The following is a 23,018-nucleotide window of genomic DNA, read 5'->3' on the forward strand; positions in this document are numbered from 1 at the left end:
GCGTATGATCCATTTTGTTCTATCAAAATAAGGATCACAACGTTCGACAGATTAGGTTTCATGTTTGTATAAAAATACGTTGTTGTAAAAGACGTGTCTGTAAAAGAAAGACACTTTCCGCACAACCTAATACATTAAAACAGACGCTAAAAATTCTTATTGTCAAGCTTGCTTGGATTTACGCGAGCCTAATTTAACACTCAGCCTCAATTAACCAGGCAAAATTGACATAAAAGAGGTCTCTGTAGAAAGCCTCGTACTTAGACATATAACTCGATAACAAACTCGGATCGACGTATGTAAAGTACAGACATATTCTGACGGATATTCCAGCGGTACAAGACGCTATATTTGATCTTTCAATTAGACACTTTATGCGCTCTCTTAACACCCAAATTCTTACGCTGTACAGTGCGAGCTAGCTCACACATATCTGACAGAATATTTAAACGAAATTATGCTTCAGATATAATACTCCGATAAACTTATTCGGTGCTCCTCCTTGCTGCATTATCCTACATTACCCTACATTACCTACATTATCTACACCGATAACTAGTCTGCGGATGTTCACGTATTTATGAGAAATGTAAAAATGCGACCACTCAATGAAGAAAATATCAGCGGTGTAGCGTACTCGTTACAAGATTAACGGATGAAACAAATCCCTGCTCAGGTTACATTTCTTCATAGCTGTATCCATAAAAATAGAAATTTGCATAAATATGTAGCGGCACTCGACAGCAAATCTTTCCAACGGTTTCTGTCCCGTGGCTTGCTACACAAAAACCCTATCCTCGACCTGACGACGGCAGAGCTGTGGTTAGCGCCGTTGGTTACGAACGTTCCAAACCAGGTTCGAATCCCGTCGCTCATAGTTTTTTCTCCGCGATTCCTAAAATGAGAAGAGCAGCCCCAATGGTTGGAAGAAAATCCCCAACCCGAATGAAGACAAAAATCATATACATCAGCAGCAGCACACTATCACGACCTATACACCTGAAATATCCGCAGTGTACTGATGACAACGCAACTGATGCATGCGCTCATTATCCTCACAATCTGCGCTGAAAAGTACCTTACCACTGGATATTTTTTATTGCAAAGGTGCATTAAACACCATGGGACAACATTGCTTGTAATTCTAACGAAAGTGAATCTCACTTCTCTTTGACCTGACATTGTAATGGCACGTGGAACATCTAACATTTGACTGATCTTGGGATGCGTCAAACTATTTCTCAGCAAAACTATCAAGTCCTACTTGCGCTCTTTTGCCGATCTACGGTTTCTAAGCAGTTTCGCCGTGTTAATACTTGGTGAGAGTAGAACCTTGAACGCAGGGAATGGGAAATCCAGAGAGCAGCCACGCTGATTGTCGCGTCAGATCCGGGCACGTGGGATGAGAACGAAACACGTCTCGCGCCCCGCCATGCAATATGCATGTAACGCACGTCACGCGAATGCTTTATTTCAAGCTTTCTTAGCGAAGCTCCGGCTGCAACTTGAGCCAACTAGCAGCGTCATTTCTTTGCACCGTCGACGACAGTAGAAATTCTAACGGGCTCTCGTATTAGCGATGCAAAGATTTACGCTTCTTCGTTTATGCATCTGCCCTCCGCCGAAACGTATAGAACATTTCTACTCTGGCGGATTTCGGACAAAATGGGATCACGTAGGAGCAACTGTTGGCTTTTTTCCGCCAACTTCTCGTCGGTTTCTTTCTGTCTGCCTCGCGCTGTTACTCGCTGTCTATTATTGCTTAATATATCTTCGCAGGCATTGTCGGAAGATTTTCAGAATTTCGGCTGGGGTTTGGGTTAGAAGTTAGTCGATAACCGCAAATGCGAGTTGCTCGAGACTTTCGAACCCCCGTGGTTCCTGTTTCGCGGTTTCGTACGCCCGTTTCTCGTACCTAAGCCCTCCTTTATCTCCCCACCGATCGACCAGAGCCCTTAAACTCTGCCATCTTGCAGGCAAAATCGATACATTTGCCGGAAAACCACCCCGTCCAACTTGCCCGGCTTTATCAATGTATCAACGCCCACCATTTTGCCTTCTGTTCAGCTTCCAGGCCAAGTTGCCTGTCGAGGAACCCTCGTCGTCTAGCTAATCAGCTGGTGTCCACGAGGAAGTTGCGTGTTTGCTTTTTAGAATGTTTAAGACCTTCCTTAACACACGGTCTCTCGGAGCAGCACGTGGAAAAGTAGAGGGTCGCTGGAGACACGAGGGTCGACTTCCTCTGGTGCTGGAACAGGGGGTTTCCCTTAAAAATTGTCGGGTCTGGGGTGGCCAACAAGTTGCTAACGTCGAATCGATAGAGACGAGCGAGTCGAGGTGTGACTCGTCCAACCTGGCGACCTCTTCCGTTTTTTTTCTCTCTCCAACCCCTTTCCACGATCCAGCCAACTTCTCCGTCTCCCTGGCGGCTCCACTTTCTTCCTCTCTTTTCTCCACTGGGCGTCGTACTCGGATTCTTCGCTTTGTTCCATCCCTGTCAGTCTTGTTCGCTTTCAACTCGCGGTATCTTCTAGGCTCGCCCTTAGTCTCATCGGCCTCTGTCCTCTTCAATTTCCGTCTTTTCTACTTGCTTCTTCTCGCAGCTTTTCTTCCGCCAGCGCCAACACTCTTCCTCCGGTCTCTAAGAATCTCGAATGTCCTCGGGGAGCTGCTGGTAATTGAGTTCTTTTGCATCGAGTGGTTGCCGCTCGCGGTAAATCCGCAAGCACACCCAGGAGATGTCGGATCCGCGTTATCAACCGTTCACCGACTACCTCACGACTGTGCAACTGTGATAAGATTCGTCGGTTATCGGTTGCTTTCGCTTACTCGTCGATTTTCCACCGAGAGTCTGAGAAAGCGGCAAGCTCTATCACTGGGGACTTAGAACGTGATCATTGCGGCCCAGTGTTTTAATCCAACTGCTAGGAACCACGTGCTCCTTAACGCGAGCTTCGCTAAACATTTCCGGCAATCGGCAGATTCGGATAGAAAAATGAAATAGCTTGGTTCGAGTGGTATAGATCAATAGTTGAGTCGACGTCAGGCGACACTAAAGCAATTGATTAATCGGATAATAATTACTTAATTAATTGGAATATTACACGCAACAGCGTACTTGTTGTAATATTTGCTGGAGACGTAACTTTCTAAATACGTAGGTTTCCTCCTTCCCTTCGCTATGTTCGTAAAAGTACGAGCTTGCACGAATATCCGCGGTCTAATTATCAAACGCAATTGTATCGAATCGCGTAAATCCGAAACTGATAAAAATATCGAAGGAACGCACGAATTTGTAGAAATATTTGTTGAAAAGACAGTAAGTGGTATGGATCAACGGTATGTCCGACGGCGAAGTAATCGAGAAAGCTATCGCGATCTGTCGATCGGAGAGCGGTCATATTTCATGCTTGGATCGTGCACGTCATCTACAAGGCGAGGGAACACGGATTTTGGGCGAAGCATTTACAAAGCAAATACCGTGACAGGGCAATAGTATCGGTTCGACAGCAGATCTTTTATGTTGCTTGGCTACGTGTTCGAGGCTGGCAAACCTTGCACCGCCTGTCGACATGAAAAGCAGCCTCGGCACCGGCAATGGTTTTTGCATAAAGGGGTCTTTGAGGCGCGAACCGGCATGTAATCGCCTTTTTCCTTCGCGATAAGGGATAATTCATTGACTCCATAATTGGTTGCCAGTCCCGCTTTAACGGTCGTATGTAATTACAATTACCTTGGCACGTAATTGTACTAATCGCGAACGAGGACTTTTAAAAAATATTTTACTAACCTGGCTGAATATCTTCTCGTTTCAGGCACGTACTTTATCCTCTATGATTTCAACGACATCTTTGAGAAGGATCAGGCGAGTTTCCTGGAGCGGGAGAGGTTCGTCGGCATCATCAACACCATCTTCAAGAACATGTCCCAGATCGAGCGAGAGGCCATTACTTTTCAGGTATGTTGCTGTTCAACTTTCACCCTTGTTTCAGCCAGAAAATTCTTAAACGGCTCTCGAGGGCCTCCGTGGCGAAACTTAATCCATTAAGCGCCAACCAGCGAATAGATAATGCTCGTTACGCTTTACGAAATCTTTCTATTAAACAAAATTTTTATTCTCCAACAAGAAGCTCACTTTCTTCAAACTTCCAAATCTGAATGGAAGAGGAAACAGCGATTAAAGAATATCGAACAAATTCAAAGAATCTCTTTCAGTAATCACAGTATTGCTAAAACGAAAATTGCAAACGAAATATTTCGTTAAAGCAACGTTAGTTGTTAGTGGGTTAAACGTCGAACGACAGTGGAACAGCGCGAAATTCTGCGACATTTACCCAGGTTCCATGTACTACTTGCTCGTTACGCTTTACGAAATTTTTCTATTAAACAAAATTTTTATGCTCGAACAAGAAGCTCGCCTTCTTCAAATTGCAAATCTAAGTGGAAACAGCGATTAAAGAATATCAAACAAATTCGGAGAATCTCTTTCAGTAATCACAGTATTGCTAAAACAAAAATTGCAAATGAAATATTTCGTTAAAGCGACGTTGGTTGTTAATGGGTTAAACGTCGAACGACAGTGGAAGAGCGCGAAATTTCTGCGACAGTTAGCCAGGACCCAGGTAGTGCTTACTCGTCGCCGCGGAGAACTTCATTGCACAGTCGTCTTAAGCGGTGTAGTTTGTCACATCGGCGTTAAGAATGAGGCTTGACAGTCGATATTCCAGTCACGTCGCTCCGAGACATCCACGGCCGGATGAGTAGCATAAGACGCAGGCTGCAGTAGTAATGGAGCGCGCAAGTCAAACGGGCTGCACACTTTGTACCGTGTTCACAGGAATAAATGGTAATGGAAGGTAGGAGTCAGACACGTGGGACTTAAATATTCTAGTCACGTGATTACGTCACGGGGCCCTTGAATTTTCATACTACTAGACTTGCTTGTGCATCGTGAAACTCGTCCGCCTGAGAGGGTGCAACGTGGACGCCGACCCTTGTCTCTCGACAAGGGTTGATCTGGCGCGATCTTTCTCTCGAATTATTAACCGATTAAGTGCCTTCTCAATTTTCTTTCGCTTCTTCGTCGCCCCCTTACAAGTACAATGGCACTTGTAGCGGTAATCTGATCCCTTTGGCGACGGGATAATCGTAATAAGCAACGCGTAACAGCTTCAGCTAGATCACCTATCTTGTTTTGTATCGTGTAATAAATATCGTGGTCGTAAAATACAGGATATGGCTGACGCGAGAAACAACCCTTGCTGTAATGGCTATGTCTGTAGAGAAGTGGGAAGGGAAGTAAAGCTGTTGCAGGGTGGATTTAATTAGCATTTATAGCACAAAAAAGAGAGAAAGATCATTGCAGATCAACTGCCAGCAGATAGCTACTCAACCCTTATAGAAAGCCACCCTCTAAACGTTTTTTAAGCCAAGCGACTGGAGGGTAGAAGAAGGCAGGATAAGGAAGATCGACAAGATTCAAGTGGAGTAAATACGATGCAATCTCTCAGCCGTAAGCCCGAGTGAAAGTCACCCCCTTGCCACCCCTTTTGACACGTTAATATCAGAGCGGAAATGGCGGCCGCCAAAGGCCGGGAAAACTTCCATGGAACACTATGGAACACTATGCAGTGCAGGTACACGTGCAGTTACCCCCGTTGAAACGATGTTTCAAAGCGGCCCTCTACCTCGTTTCGCCTCTCATGAAAACGACATTGGCGACGAAATTTCACGCGAAGCTACCGCGTTATATTCGACGTTGGAAGAATTGAACAATTTTTGGAATTTCAAAATACACTCAAGGGAGGGTATTTCTTGCTACCACAAGAGGAAATATTTCCGCCATTCGCCGCTGGATTTTTACGAATATCTCTCTGTTCTTTAATCTTAGTACGTCCATCCCGACCATATCGGACACGCTCGACGCTCCAGTACGATAACGCTCGTTCTTTACGAGATAACAGCGATATCCGCGCTCGAAAGAAGGTTCCACAGCTATCGAATTCGAAATACACGAGACAGCGTTTCGATCGTCGCTTTTGGCTCTTACGTTCACTACGTTGCAGGCGCAGTTTTTAGCGTTTTCTGAGAAACAGTTTTATGAATTCGATGGTACTTTGTACTCGAATAAATACCTCTAGCGTTGTGTTTGCCTTTATCAATGGCGTTACAGGGTTGCTTTTCAAACCGCCTATTCATCCCCTTTAGAGGTATAAAATGATAAGAGTGATATCTCTGTATAGACGTAATACAATAAACAAAATTTACGAGATAGTTATACGCGTGGTTTTTAACGGTATAAAGGATCAAGAGATGTACGTTAGGTATAAAAAGTCGAATTTCACGAAAATTGTCGACGTACAATATCTGTACAACGAGCCATCGATTTCTCTAAAACGATGCTATGGCCAGAAGAGTTTCAGAACCAGATAGTTGCAAGTATTACGACTGCATTGCGATATGATTCTGCGTTCAATGATCAAATCACTTGAACGGTATAATAATCCTACGCAAAAGGTATGTCAATTTATTTTATTATATTATTTTTCCAAAATTTAATCATGCGAATTAAACGATAATTTGTTTTGCTCTTTGGAACGTAACATCGCTAACGCTATCTTGAATATATCGAACGATTACAAAATCAAACGACAAGAGCAAATATCGTGATGTTTATAATTTATGCAAAACGAAAAACTGTCATACCGCGTGTTTCACTCTGCACGATCAAACTGTCCAATTGCATTTCTGTCTTGATGAGAATCGCGTGCTCTTAACAGCAGATTAGCACAAGCTGTACTAGAACAATTAAACCATGGCTGGAAATATCAATAGCAGGGTTTTTAATAGGAAACACTGAGATTTCGTTACGCGTGTTCCGGCACGTAGGCGAAACCTGACCCTTGGGAAATTCCGCAACGCTAATTTGTGCGTTTGTTGTACGGTCAAACAGGCGTCGTAAATATTGGTCAGCTGTCACGGATCGTTTGATATTTCAATTATGAACACGCATTCGAATAATTCGACTCTCTGTGCACCGTCTCTGTGATTGGTATCGACGTGGCGAAACGATAAATTCGAAAACTATAGGAAACCGACTGGAACTGATCGTCAACGTGGTTGGAATTCTACCGGGTAGGCGTTTCCGAATGAAGATCGCTGAATCGACAACCCTCGATCATCCCCGTGTCGTAAGAACGTTAAGGGTGTAATATAAAGTGGTCACGCAGCCCTAATCTCTTGCAGGAATTTACGCGGATCACGGTGGAGAAAAGAGCCCTTTTTTACCCAGTTTAAGGGGCGAAACTACCCCTCTTGGCCTCGATAAAATACCCTCCATTAAATTCACCGTCTTCATCTGCCTCTGTTTATTTTTCCCTTTTTTTCGTCCGATTCGCTTGGAATGTTCCACCCCGCTGAATTTATAGCAATCTTGCAGATATTTCATTTAAAGCGCTGCTCATTTCCAGTTGAAATTCGTTTACAAATTTTTTTTTAAGCAGCCAACGAACGTACAAAGTACGTACAGGATCGTTTAAAACAGAGGAAGACGGGGGAGGAGATTCTCAGAAATTGTTGAAATCAGCTTCGTGATAGAAAGTTAACGTAGAATGGCAGAATTGACAAAATTATAATAGAAGAATTATTCGACGATATTCCTGAAAATTAGAAAAAGAGGAGGTTGGATTTCTTTTAACAATTATCGACTTTTGGATCTGGTTCTTCGTAAGAGATGAGGAAATAGCATTAAAACGATGTTAATTTCTATGTATAGAAATATAACGTGTGTCATAAAATACTTAGATCTTTCAGTAGCTTATGCGATTTCTATTGAAATTCGAAATTTCACGAGATCCTCTAATTAGTAATATTTATGATAATATTAGATGTTAATACCGTACAATAGTAGCTATCAATACCAGATATCGATTTTTCTACACAACCTCGTTAAAATCAACAATGCCGAATTTCATAAAATTGAAATTTTCAAGACCATCGAATGGAATAAACCTAATTCTCAGACGTAGAATAATTATTTGATATTCTTACTTCCATTGAAAATTAGTGGACGACGTGAACGATCCTTTTCCTCTGTTCTAAAAACTAAAATATTTCTATTCGGTAAATTTTGCAACATTAGGCTTTGGCCTGTTTGGTCCTCAAATTTAAATCCCTTCAATTCTTACTTCTCAAGACACACGAACAGGCAATACGGCAAAATTTTAAGAGCAGAATTAGACTCTGCTTACGAGAAAACGGAAGACACATTGAACATTTGTTATAATTTGTTCTATATTTTGTGAAAATTCGCGAACGGGACAATCTCGGTGCGTGTGCAATTTTGCTCCGGACACTGACAGTTTAAGTCTCTGAATATCATAGTCTTCTCTACAACTTGTACGAGATAAGCTGCCGCCCATGTGTCGTTCGGATTGAGGATCACTGTGCGCCCCGCTACTTAGGCAAGCCGCCTTTCGTTCGTGTAAGGAGGTTTGCTCGCGTGCAGGAGTATTTAGGCCGACTTGTAATCGTCAATAACTAAAAAACGAAGCCGAAAACGCAATTTTTGTATTCTTGATTTTCGTCTTATTTCAGCTTCAAGAATCACCCCTTAAATTTTCTCACACCTATAGCCGAATACCGTGTATACTAAATGATATATCCCTATGATACTTGTCATCAATCTTAAAGAGAGTACACTCTATATTAAATATTCTGAAAAAGAAAACTTATGTTCCCATTCAGAAGACGAATCGACGCTTCTACGTGGTATTATTACATCGAATTTATCATCGATTTGGAAGAACCTAACCCCTTTCGAGCCCCTCGATAGTATGAAACCGTTTTGAGGGCGTTTCGTGTCGGAATTCTGAGAAACCGTCGTAAGAGCACGAAGAAAAGGAAAGTGTCATTGAAATCGATCGAAGAAAGCACAGGGGATGTTCAGGGTCGGTAGTCGAGGGTCTCGAGGGTTCACCGGAAGTTTCCCTTCTGACAAGACAAACAGTGGTCATGACCGCAGTCTGGAGGGTGAGAAGTGTCCGAAAAAGAGGGCGCCCGATTGGCTAATCAATATCGCTGTGTACACGGTCAATGTCACCCCCTCGGAAATCATGTGCACGTTCCACGTGGTCACCGCTAATTACCTTCTCGTCGCCGGCACGTCGCGTCAAAGTCACTTTGTCAGGGATCAGACAGTGTAAAACCCTCGTTCGAGCATCCATTTAATTAAGCAGTACCCTGTGGCAGACAGGGTGGCCAGGGTGGCCCGGATGGGGGTTGGTGGCTGGTGCACCAATGTGGAAAATTGAAATTGGAAAGGGCTGTATCAAAAGGAAAGATGTAATCGGTCTAAACTTGCACTTTTTTTCAAAAAGAAGGGAAAAATTGAAGAAGAGAAAAGAGGAGGAACACTTTGAAATAAGGTTTGCCTCCGTTGGCAGGAAAAAGCACGCCTCTAGAAGACGATGAAGATCGGGAACGAACTTTTAAGCTTCCCTTGAAACAATCTTTTTCTGCGTTTTCTTTTTTTCTTTCTTCTTTTTTTTTTTTTCTTCGTTGGCGAATAATTCCTGGCTTTCTCTCGATGGTTAAGGAACGACCCGATGATTAAGGAGAGGTGACAGCTTGCGCGCATGAAAATCATACTTTCTTTTAGCGATTCTTTCCTCCTAGATGAGATGGCGACTCTATTTTATGGACTTTTTTGTATAAACGTTAAGAAATAGCAGGAGATCTTTCTTCATTTATTTCTTTCCAACAAAATGGTGTTGCACCCTTCCAGGAACTGGCGTGTCTTAGACCAAGAAACCACAAATTCCAGTTTTCTACGCGATACAAGCTACAGAAGTAAGCAGTAAAATATTTGTTTGCTCGGACATTTCTCCAACCGAAGTTTGTCCAAGAAATAACCTCGGACACCCGCCATTTTCACAAAAATAAGTATTTTTTAAAATCCCCGTGTATCCTTGTGTCTTTTCTATGAGGAAAATGAAAGCTATTGGTTTTTTTTTATCTAAGTGTCTCACACTGGTTCTGAGAATCGCGCAACACCGATCGACAGGTCATTTTTTTTTATTTTAAAAAATTCAGTGCGCAACGTCTCCCTCGCCACTATTTTGTCAGAAATAAATAAAAAAAGTGCGTCTCTGTAAGCATTGAAAATTACATAATAAATACGATGAAACAGATTTTCTATCGAAGAAAAAAATTGCTGAAAGACCTTGAGGAATCGAAAGCGTCGTTCGTCCCTTGAAGGACGTTTGTTAATTTTTCTTCCATTTCTCCCAACAACGATAATCCTCTATGAGGATACAATTTTCTAGCGGCGATGTGTGTATTTTAGAAGTATATTCTCTTCTGTACGACCGTTTTTCTGTTTCTTTCGCCCCTCGCGGGATCTTGGCCGTCTGGTGGTCGATCATACAAATGCAAATGTTTATCTTCGCTCGTTCCATAAATACGGGGACTATGTTTCCAATGTTTCTAGGAAAATCGGATACGATCCGCGTAAATATGTATGCGGCGCGTGGGATTCTTCGAGGCAGTCGCTTTACGACGTGGGCTATGAATATTCCACTGATTAATTTCTTAAAAATTTATGAGTCGATCAGCCACGACACCAGCGAGCAATTGAATTCTCCGCGTTTCTCCCTTTGTAGTTCGCCGCGGTTTTAACGATCGAGCACGAAGAAAAGAATCGGAGAAATAACAAGGACGAAGGTGTTTGAGAATGAAGTAAAAATGAGAAAAAAAGAATGATGAAAGACGTCATTGCCGGATTAATTAAAAAGGTACAGAATATTTTCGCGCGACCTAAATCCACGAATTTTTCCGACGAACGTGGAAAAACGGTCGGAAAATATTCGAAAAACGAATCGAGCTTTACGTATACGAGGCGTCCGGAATAAAAAGCTACGATCCTTTCACCCTAATCTCTCGTTGCCCCGCGATACTTCCGCCGAAACATCTACGGGAAAAGCGTGAAAAATGAACGCCGAATTTCCAACTAAATGTACGCACCTTCCGAAAACGTAATACCCCGGGGAGAGGAAAGCGTTGGGGAAAGGAAAATCCAGTGTTGGAGAAAATTATTCGAATATTCTTTTCAAGACACGATCCTGCTTCAGTTTGGAATATTATACTGAACACAAGGAACACTTTATCCGCGTTAGACGCAACCTGCTGTTACGTTTGATGTATCTTAACATTTAGCATAAATGTACGTTAGGTGCGGACTGCAATAAGTTTACGTTAGATCGGATCGTAGCTTTTGATTTATCAACTGGTTTAAATCTATTTTGTACACCAACGTAGATTCAGTTTGATTTCCATCTATGGTAAGTGTAAGTTATATTTGGTTTCAGGATTTCTGATAAGTCTGCGTTAAGTCTACGTTACATCTAGATTAGGCTTTAATCAAATACGCTGGCTCACGAAAGTGAACGCTTACCATAGAAAATCTTCGTATTCATATTGTACGTGATATACAGGGTGGTTGGTAACTGGTGGTACAAGCGGAAGGGGATGATTCTAAAAGATTCGAAAAAAGAAGTCGAAAATATAGAATAAAAATTTCTTTTTTTTAATTCTTTTCTTAATTTTTCCATCTAGACAACGATCTACAGTGAGATCCGTTATAACGAGACGCGATAAAGTGCACGCGTACCGAGCGAAAATTCAAAGTCGATTTTCTCGAAAACAGAACCTCAAATGAAAAATTTTTATTCTATATTTTCGACTTCTTTTTTCGCGTAGAATCACCCCGTTTCCGCTTGTACCACCAGTTACCAACTACCCTGCATTAAAACATTTTTAAACTTCGTTGGCACTGTCATAATTATATCGATGAACTTTGAAACCAATTTGCAGATGTATATAGAAACTGCAAGATATTTCTTGCAAACGTACATTTAGTATTTAGTATCACAAAACGCTAAAACATGGGCCCATGTTAAACGTGGGCCCATTAAATATTCAAGTTTATTAATGTGATAGATAATTGATTAAATATTTTTATAAAAAATATATAAAAATACCTCTCAATTTCTAAATACTAAAGGTGTCTTCAAAACTGTGGTAAAACCGACCGGATAACGATCCTGCGTATAATGCACGGTTAGCCGACCGATTTTCAAATTAATTATTTTCGAGAACGAAGCCTCAAATGAAAAAATGTTATTCTTCCTTTTCCACTTATTTTTGCACGTAGAATCAATAGCCGACCGGTTGTACCATGACCGGGGAACACCCTGCATATATTTTCAAATTTATCTCAAACTCTATCCATATAGTGACGATACTCGAACCTCTTAACGATGCTAATCAAATCTCAAAATGTTTCGTGTAATACACGTGACATATTCATCAAAATATCTCTACAAGCGTTCGAATATTTTCGTAAGCGCCCGTACGTGTCGGATCTGCCTTTTATTTACAAAATTTCGAATACAAAAGTATAGCAAATTGAATCTACTTTAATTTCTGATCAGATGCAAACTTAAGCCTGAATCGAACGCGATCTCGATCTATCGTAGATCTAGGTTAAGTCTACGTAGCCGGAGCTGCGTTATTTCTGGACCAGCTCCAAAAATTTCTTTTTCTGAACCTCCACGACAAATAAAGCTGCACTCTCGACGAGCTTCTTTCTACGAGTGAGCCTTTCATTTCGCGTGCTTCCATTGAAATTCAAGCGACCAACATCCTCGAGCACACGTCGTGGTCTTTGCAACAACAGAGCTAGTTTTTTCTTTTTTTTTTCCTCTCTTTTTTCCCCGACCGTAGGGCAAGAAATTGGAGAGGCTTTTCCACAGGTGGCCGCGTATAGATGGCAAAGGCCAGGCCGTAGATAAAAGGGAGCGCCGAAAATTGATTTCCGACAAGGTGGCCGCATTTACATAGTCCATCCCCTTGTCCCACCCCGTCGCTGCTCCTCGTAGCACCAGCCCCTGTCTCGGTGCATTCGTCTCGGTGCGCGATTTGCATTCCCCCGGGCTCTGACTTTTGTCAGACACTTGCACGAGCCGGTGCGTTGAAAATATTACCAGATGCGAGAGAAATTTCGACAATCTGCCTCTTTTTATTTCCACCTTCCACGGAAGGAACGACGTGTACTTGAAATACACGTAAATAATAATAGTGATTGAAGAGTTTCTTTTCTTTCTTTTCCTTTTCTTTTGCCGAAGAAGTGACACAAGTTCACGTAATCGATATTTCGATCTGAACAACCGGACTGCGGCTACTCAGACAGGTTGGTACTTTCTTCTAGACGTAATCGAACAGATGAGTTTGCCTGGTCTATCGATGCTTTTAGCAAATTCCAGAGTTCGTAATATATTTCATACTCTATGTATCTTCTCGCGTGTTCTTGAAACGCTCCCTTCGCTCTTAAACGATTCATAAAATCGAAAGAGCGTCGCGATACCTAAACCCACGGGGTTTTCAGAATCGGCGAAGATTACAAGTGAAAGCAGGAGGAATGGTTCAATTTAAGACACAGTTTAGCATCGCGTTTACGCGGAAGATGGGAAGAATATCTCAAGATTACGATCCCAATGAGATTTTCATCGATCTCTTCCATTCGACCGCCAACATCGTTTCAACCTCTTGCGAGATTAACAATCTCGCCGTGTCGTAATCCTCGCTGCAATGTATTGCCTTGGCAACTAAGTGATTGCGGATTTTGTCAATACCACTTAACGACAAAGTCCGCAATCACTTAGTTGCCAAGCCAATATATCATCCTGCGTCATCACCGCCGTTTCTAGCCGCGCGTTCTCCAAATGCAACGAGATTCTCCGGTCTATCCGCAGTCAACTTTCGTTCCTGATCGTATTGGCGAGGATTGGCGAGACGCGCGAGAGTAACACAGAGTTTGCATCGGAGAACGAGGAGCATAAAGTCGCCAGACGTATTCGAGACGCGAAGGACGATACGGTCGGTCTTCCATGCGCGCTATCTCGACACAAAGGAGGCACGAAAGCGGAAGAGAAAGGCAGGCTCGTAGTGGGAAAGCTGCATAATTAAAAAGAAGCACCTAGCCACACGGTAATGGAACGTGTTGCGGAGGCCTGCGGCGTTACTGACAATTCCCCCCCCCCTCTCTCTCTCTTTTTCTGTCTCTGGCTTTTTCTCTACTCGATCGAAGCAAAACTGAGCTAGAAAATCACGCTGAAACCGCGACATTGGATCGTCGAAAGTCGGCCGCGACTTTTCATCGTTTGCCTGGCTTTCGAAGCTTTCCGGTTGCCTGGTCAGCTAGGCTCGCGCTACTTAACTTTCTGCAACGTTAGTCGCTAACTGGCGAAAGTTTGTTTATTAAAAACGATGGTTCGCAGGCAGCGGGAATTAAACGCTCGCTTTTTAGCCGCGTTTCAGGCAAATTCCTCGATGAATTCGCGTTAATTTCTTGAATTCGCGCCACTCACTCGCTCCGAACCTCACTCTCTGCAACTTTGTGCGAGAATTTGTGGAAATCTGTTTTTCTTTTTCTTTTTCTTTTTTTTTTAATCTACCACCGTAGGAAGTCAGAATCGAACGTTTGTTCTTTGTTAGTTTCGAACGAATTCGTCGATGATTTGGCGTTAGTTTCTTCGAAGCTTATTCGTTTCGCTTCACTGGCACTTGCGGAATTAGCCAATTTACGAAGGATTTTTGTTTTTTTTTTTTCGCGCTAAAGGCGATGATTTCATGCAGTGAGAACCGAATGGCTCGGTCTTTAGCCGCCTTCCGAGCAAATCCCTCGACGAGTTCGCGTTAATTTCTTTAATTCGCTCGACCGACTCCTATAGAACGTCGCCCGCCAATTTGTACAAATTTGTTTTTAAATGCGACGATTCTGCGACGCTCGAGTCGCATCTTCGTCCTTTCACCGTCTTTCCAGCAAATTCCCTCGATCGGTTCGTGTTAATTTCTTCGTCTCGCTTGACTGGCTCTTCCACAACGTTACTCGCCAATTTGCGAATATCTGTCTTTTAAAAACCTTTTTAAAAAGCCCTACGAAGTCGCAGTAGAATCTTCTTCGGGCAAATTCGTCAATGACCTCGCGTTAATCGCTGCCAGGTCTGTTCATTTGAGTAAATCGCATGACTGATTCTCGTAGAACGTCGCTCGCCAATTTGTACGAGTTTGCTGCTTTTTAAAGCGACGCGAGAATTAAAAATCCTCGCTTTTTAGCCGCGTTCCAAGCAAATCTCACGACCAGCTCGCGTTAATTTCTTTAATTCGCTCGACTGATTCTCTCGGAGCGTAACTCGCCAATTTGTGAAAATCTGCTTTTCCTTCCTTTCTTCAAAGCGATGATACCAGCAACTTGAAGTCGAGTCTTCGATTTTTAACCACCTTTCAAGCAGATTTACGATGATCGCGCCACGTACACGGGACATCGAGGCTTTCGATCGCGTTCTTAGCAAAATGAAGCTTTCGCGGTGGATTGCACGAGCGCAGAAATTCGAAATGCGAACGTGGCGATCGTTGACGACGAATTCACTAATTGTCGCGGGCGTTTAATCACCGGCCAGCTTCGTAAATAGGAATTTTCTCTGTCGAAGCTCTCGAAACGAATTTCAAAAACCTGGCACGAGAAGGGGGCGAGGACGTTTTCACGACCCTCGTGATTCCCCAAATTGGAGGGCCGTTTTCAGTTTTCCATCCATTTCTCCACTGGCATGGAAATGTAATTTTTGTTATGGTTAACGACGATTGGCGATCAAATTTCCACGGACTAAAATCCAGGTTAACGCGATCGATGCACGCACTTCGCTGTACTTGGTCCGCCTACGTAAAAATAGTACGTCTCATTATCAATAAATGAAATAAAAATTCAGCTTCTCCAAGTACAGAAAAAATTCTTTTCCAAACATTTTCGTATTTTAATCGTTCGAGCGAAAACGGTCTTGGCAGCTGTCAGAGGGAAGATTCGTTCAAAATCGCCACAAAATTCATGAAGTTTTACGTGGTACGAAAACTTTAGAAAAAGCGCGAGAAAGGCTGCTAGCCAGGTTGGAAATGTTAGGCTCGAAGAGCGTCGAGCGGAGACGACGAGGACGCGAACGCGTGCCATTTGAGAGAACATAGCGACGAAATCGAGGGGTTCGATCGCCGAAGCTTCTGCAACGGATGGCCGAGATAAGGCCGCGTAGCAAATTTATAATTAACCCTAAAACCAGAGTTAACGCGGATCTGGGTCGGTAATTATGAACACGCGTTTGCGAATGCCCGTGCAGCCCCTGAAACTCCTGGCCAGGATCGATCGCCAACCCCATCCACCCCCAGGCTCTCTCAATTTTTCAAGCTGCCCCACGGCCTCCTCGTCTTCCGCGACGTGAATAAATAATTAATCCTGACGTCATCCGATACCATGCTCTGGCCAAGGCCGAAACTGTCCAAGGTCCAGTCTTTGTCGAACAGCGACTGAATGGATCGCTACAACAGCGAACAGCGCGTTGTCTGAAAGCTTAATTTCACAGATTTTGATAAATAATTGTTGGAAATGTTGAATGGAAATCCTAGCAGTGAATCGAGGTAGCTGATATCGACGGCTATCTTCTGCGTCCAAGCAGAGAGGCTCTTGTTTTTCGTACTTGCACTCGTCTTTGTTCCTACAATGTTTTAAAGAAATTCACAGAGATAAATGGTTCTCTTACGTATATAATGACGTAGATACATTTGTCAACTACAATAATCAGTTATTTAATCGCTATGCCGCGGAAATAGTTCGTGTACCACCGGTGGCGCACCCCGTCCCCTGCGACAAACACGAACGCCCCAACGGTGGTTGAGGTTCGTTGTGAACGCGCTGATTCGCCTCGGAGTCTACTTGGAACAACATCGCCTCGAACACGATCGGAAATGGATGAGAACTCGCTGGTCTTTGAAGTTTTAAACGCGAAGGAGGATGATTTAAACGACGTGGTAGAATCAGAGCCAGAAAATGGTCAGCGAAGGAGCAAGTGGCGCATAGGACAATCGCTATGCCGCGGATATAGTGCGTGTACCACGGGTGGCGCACCCCGTCCCTTGCGACAAACACGAACGCCCCAACGGTGGTTGAGGCTCGTTGTGAACGCGCTGATTCGCCTCGGAGTCTACTTGGAACAACATCGCCTCGAACACGATCGGAAATGGGTGAGAACTCGCTGGTCTTTGAAGTTTTAAACGCGAAGGAGGATGATTTAAACGACGTGGTAGAATCAGAGTCAGAAAATGGTCAGCGAAGGAGCAAGTGGCACGTGGGACGATTGCCCGGCGATATTAATGGCCTACAGTTATCGGGCCAGTAAATCAGGCGCCGTGGTTACGCGGTTGCCTCGATAAGTGGCGCAACCCCTTGAATCTACCCCGGCTTACACCTAACTTCTCTGCCTCGTCCTTCACCGCCTCTCGACTTCTCTCTGCCTGTTTCTCTGAAGTTCGCGCAAAACCTTCTTAAACTCTCTGTTTTCCCTTGGGAATAGGCTGGCGATCGCGAAAGCCACTCGAGCTTCGTTGCTCGAACGAGAGGGTTGCACTGAAACGAGCATTTCAATTGCACGAGATAATCACGCCGGGAATATTGATTCTTCGCGGTTGTCGTTTTACGGCCGTCGTAAATTACGTGCAAACGCAGGTGAAATCGAGGCGTTCAGTGGAGAGTAGTCGAGGAACGAGGGTGGAAACTACCCGTTTCAACCGTCGAGCGGTATACTGGGTCAGTACGTTGGCCGTATATTTTTGTTTTCGATTAGTCTAAAATGTCTATCGTAGTATCTGTAGCGGTGGTCTCAGGCGGTCTTCCGCTCGAAACTTCATTTCGCTGAAACGACCCTCGAATTTTTATACTTCGATCTCACTCTTCGTTCCGATAAATAGAAATACCTTTAACGTTCTAAGGAAATGCTTGCCATAAAATTTATAGTGAAAATTCGTGTACACCAGGAAACGGTTCTTTCGTAGATTAGCTGAAACTCGACTTATCTTTTAATATTGGAAAACTACGATCGGCTCGATAATGATCAACAGACTTGACATTTGTACGAAGAGCACAGAGCAAAGATACGACGATAGATCAATCGACTCTGTGTTATCGAAATTGTCCTGCTATTTGGCTTTGAAGCTAAATACGTGACAGGAATGGCATCGAAGAACGAAAACACAAAGAATTTCATTGGACGTTCTACGTCGATACGTAGAGAGAAAATCACCCTAAATTACCCCTAATATAGAGTAGGTTAATTAGGCAGAGTTATAAGAGGACTCTGTAGACTATTAGCTACGAAGGTTATTAATTCATCGAGTATATTCTCATCGATCACTTCTCTTCCTCTTATCGATATCTTAATCGTGTTATCGATCTACCAATGAATATTAATAAGCTGCTACTAAATATTAATAAGCCAATGCCGATAACTTATCGACAGTAGTTAATCGAATGATTAGCGTGCAATTTAACATTCCCATAGCCCGAGCAACAAATACTTTCCTCGGCTCTCGAAGACGAAGGGAAACGAACTTAAAGGAGACGTTCGTAAGGTGAAAGAAAAGAAACGTTAAAAAGGAGCGAAGCGACGGGAAATACAGAGAATTTCTTCGAGTACTGTACACAGTGTACTATGTACTGTGTACACAGTATCCATACACACATTACACGGAAAGTATACACCGTATAGAAGGGCTGTGTACGCGATCGACCGAATTGACTATACATCGTTAGATTGCAAATTTTTATGCAATTTCATATTTCTATTAACGCAGCTGAAGATTTGTTTCACCCATTAGACTACTTTGCTTGGAATATTTCCTTATATGTCTGCGTGTCACGTGCAATCTCTACAGTCTTGCATCTTTAAATTTTCTATGAATGCATAAAAACCCTCAGTGTACGCGTTGTGTTCTGTTCGATCAGTTCTATTCGTCTTGGCGATATCGCAACGACGTTATCCACGTACCAATAAATATTAACAAGTGGACTGGCAATTTTTATGCATCTACAGGAAATAATGAAAGTGCTTGATGTCACAGATATGAAATGAAAGGATAAATAAAACATAGAAAGTACAATGCTGTCTCGAGTAAGCGAAGCAAACTTCTATCGAAACTGTACTTTCTTAATTATACTTTAACAAATATGAACTTGCTCTACCCTGAAGAAATATAGATTTAGTTTAGTCCGAATAAGCTTGGCAGTCCATCGATAACGATCAATAACATGTCCACACTGCAATTTAATATTTCCACAAGCCTAACGAGAGAGATCACTCGACGAATCTTACGCCGGATCTCGTAAACGTTGGTAATTTAAAAGAAATATGAAAAAGACGTAAAACGATCATAACGAAATACCTCTAGAAACTAATTACACATTCCTATTCCATGGTACTCGTAACTTAATTTTTATAACTCGCGTAACTCTCGTATTTACTTCCCTCTGTTGTGTTATAGAGTTAACGAGCGTTAATAAATAAATAAAGAAACAAACAGACGAAGGATTTCTTCGAGTACCGTACGTCGATACACGTTAGACGACAAAAACGTGGAGAGCAGGAGCGTGCAGGCATAGCCGTGCAAGGAATTCGTAACCGGAATTATTTTCCCTCACGTAGACGTTGTTTCGTCGTTATTTCGCGCGGAGGCAAGCGAGCCATGAAACAAAAGGAAAAGAACCGTCTGAGAGAGGAGCTTGAGGGGTTGGATAGTCCAGCCATGGGGGACTTTTCCGCAATATATCCCCGGAAACAAAAGTGAGCCTCCAATTGAATCGACGACAATGCACACGCTGGCCTCCGGGGCAAACTTTTGTTTAAATAATCTTCTTCTTCTCGCCTTCGTTTGGTTTCAAGGATCCCCGTCACTCTATCGAGGAAAAGAAAAGCTTTCCTCTGCTGTTTCTTCTTCCTCTTCTTCTTCTTCTTCTTCTTCTTCTGCTCGACCTACTTGAACAAAGTGACACAGAAGGTACGGGGTCTTTTCTTCTTTTCCACCCTGTTTGGTGTATCCATCTTCTTAAAATGTGGGTCACTGTATACGTATACGGTGGTCTTCTCTTCCCACTGCAATCGAAAATAATCACTCTTCGATGGAACGTTTGCCTCTGAGTCTTCAAACGTCGTGTACGCATTATAGTAGTCGCCAAAGCAAACGAAGACGCCTTAGAGTCAGTAAACGTGGGCAAACAGTAAACGTTCATAAAAGAACGAAGGTTCAAAGACCATTAGGAATTGAACATTTCGTGGAACGCAGACATTATAGTTTCTTTTAAAATAGTTGGGAAATTTGGTGAATTAATTGGATAAGTTGTTAGCCATTGTAGCTTCTTCTAAAATAATTTTTACATTTCAAGAAGATATATTTTAAAGTAACTTGCAAGTATCCTTGGAATAGAGCCATTGTAACTTCTTTTAAAATAATTTGTACATTTTTTTAAGTATTCTCGGAATAGAGCCATTGTGGCTTCTTTTAAAATAATTTGTGCATTTCAAGAAGATATATTTTAAAGTAATTTACAAGTATTCTCGGAATAGAGCCATCGTGGCTTCTTCTAAAATAATTTGTACATTTCAAGAATTGCTATGTAGGATAAATTTCCAGATAGTTCAAAAATATCCTCGGAATGGAGCTACTGTAGATGGTTTTAAAATAATTTGTGAATTTTCATGATTAATATGGAGCATAAATTTTGAATCCAAAAATACTTGGGATGGAGCTGATAAAGTTTCTTTTAAAATAATTGAGAAACTTTAAGAATTAATATAGCGCATAAATTTTGAAGGAATTCAAAAATGCTTGCAATGAAGCTGCTATAGTTTCTCGATTTGCAATCTTTGTTATAATGATTTATCGACTAAAAAATTCTCTATCTGAAATATCAAGAATATTCTTAATCTGCTGCAAATGTTTCGCAACGCAGCTGGCAGTTCCCCTAAATTTCCAATTCCTTTGAAAGTTATCTATCGATTAGAAAATTGCCTATGTAAAACACAAGCGATAACTTTGACTTTCTGCAAATACTAAATTTATATTTTATTTTATTTTATTTTATTTTATTTTAAGCATACTCTGTTCGTGTCAAGCTCATGCACAGAGTCCCTACATTTATTGTAAGTGTGCTTGTACATTTCCAACGTAACACAAAGTGATTAACAATTCAAACCGCTGACGAGCTTTTCCTTTGACACGGCTCGCGCGAAATGGTCGGGTGTAAGTCTCGTTTCGGTTTGTTAAAACGTTTCCACAATGTCCTACACAATTTTGAGTAAAGGAACAGTCGTGAAGGTTGCACAACGAGATTACACGAGTACCCAGTGCGAACTATACCCGAAAACAAGCTAAGAGAACGCAACGCGAATCTGTTTTGATTAATTTTTGTCACGAACTGTTCGTGACATCAGCTCGTCGTTAATGAAATTTTCGTAAACTTGGCTGAATATCGTACACCATCGCGTACATCCATCTTTCACAGTGGAACCAGCCTCGTCGAGAATATCCGGATTTCAATGGCAAAAAGATGAACGTCGTTAACCTGCTAATTAGGTCGTTTCTTAATCGCGATATAATTCAGCGTGGAATGAAAAACGAATAAGCGCGAATTAATGTCTATTTTGTAGCCGCGATGTATCGGCAAGCTTGCCTTGTCCAATTAACGGATTAACCTTTTCAGCTTCGTGTCACGTAATATTACACGAGAAGCGTAAATTAATTTCCTGTCTTTTTGGGGGAAATCCAAAATTTACGCGCCAGAGGAATACGCGATGCACGCCCACCTTCATAAGCATTAAAACACTTGCGTAAACTTAAGTAAAGCTGAAAAATTATTAGGAAATTTAATCGAATTCTCAAATTATTTTCTCGTCTGAATTCTATACGTTTGATATTCTACTTCTTCATGACCAGTTCGTCTAAATTTTTTTTTTTTTTTTTGATAAAAATATAGAATATAATAAGCATAGAATATAGAAATATAGAAGATAGAACGAAAAACTGTGAAGGAAAGTCACACATATGATTGTTATAATTTAGTATATTATACACTGTTGTTGAGAATTGTGGATCTTAATTGCCGAAATAAAAGTAAAGGAACACTAAGATTACACTTAGAATTCAAATTAAAATAGTTGTAGATTTATTTAATAAACGATTTCCAGGATCTTCGTGGATATACATTTGCACGCGTCTCAGCATTTTCTTTGTCTCGCCATCTTTCATACCACACTGCCAACGCAACAGTTACATTCATCTGTTTTTCGAGACACTTGCACACACATACTTGCACACATTCATATTCGCATACGTGTGTCACTACTACGCGTCTAATCTAGTCTAGCACATAGTTCAAGTTATACCTATTTCAATAACTGTAATTCTTCTTTATTTTGAATATTCTTACAAATTTTCACTTTATGAATACGATCTTGCGCTAATACAAAATTCCCATTGACCAATCGTTTCTTTCACACTTTATATTTGTGGCGATACTATCGTTGGACGACACCAGCTATCGTTGGACGACGACAGCGCAGTGGTTAGCGCCTTAGATTACGAACGTTCGGGACGCGGGTTCAAATCCCGGCGAGTGTAGTCCGATTTTTCTTTCACGATATAAAAATGAAAAGAAAAATAAGTAGTACCTCCCAGCGCCATCTACACCAGCAGTATCACCCACACTATATTACACCTCATATTAATCGGTATATGCTCGTACGAAACGAGTAAACGAACGTCCTCGTTACTTACGAGAATAGCAACGTACAAACCAAGATGTGAGGAGAAATTATACTAAAATTACCATAAAATCCATAAAACAATCGTTGGTTAGGTACACACACAGTCTGCTGGTTTCCCACCGCTTTCTGCAAATTATACGCCGTTCTCAAAGCCTTTATATGCATCAAGGAATCAAGATATGATAAATTCATTAACAACCCCGGAAAGAATCCATATAATCACCACCATCCGTAATTCGAATAGGGAAAATCCTCTGGTGCAAGAAATCGTGGAAATTCTATGAGAAACGAAGAACAACAACGAAAAGATGCAAATCTGAGAAA

General features: G+C 42.0%; 1 protein-coding gene across 1 annotated transcript in view; it reads left to right on the forward strand.

The window, feature by feature from the left end:
• LOC117216940 (acetylcholinesterase-like) overlaps positions 1–4,048 on the forward strand; it is a 68,488-nt gene extending 64,440 nt beyond the window's left edge. The window contains exon 2 of the mRNA XM_033464124.1: positions 3,816–4,048. Within this exon, the coding sequence (XP_033320015.1) occupies positions 3,816–4,048 (233 nt within the window). The remainder of the gene's footprint in view (positions 1–3,815) is intronic.
• Positions 4,049–23,018: the final 18,970 nt, after the last annotated feature.

This window comes from Bombus bifarius, unplaced genomic scaffold, assembly GCF_011952205.1.
Source record: "Bombus bifarius isolate JDL3187 unplaced genomic scaffold, Bbif_JDL3187 scf7180000007974, whole genome shotgun sequence".
Lineage (NCBI taxonomy): Eukaryota > Metazoa > Arthropoda > Insecta > Hymenoptera > Apidae > Bombus > Bombus bifarius.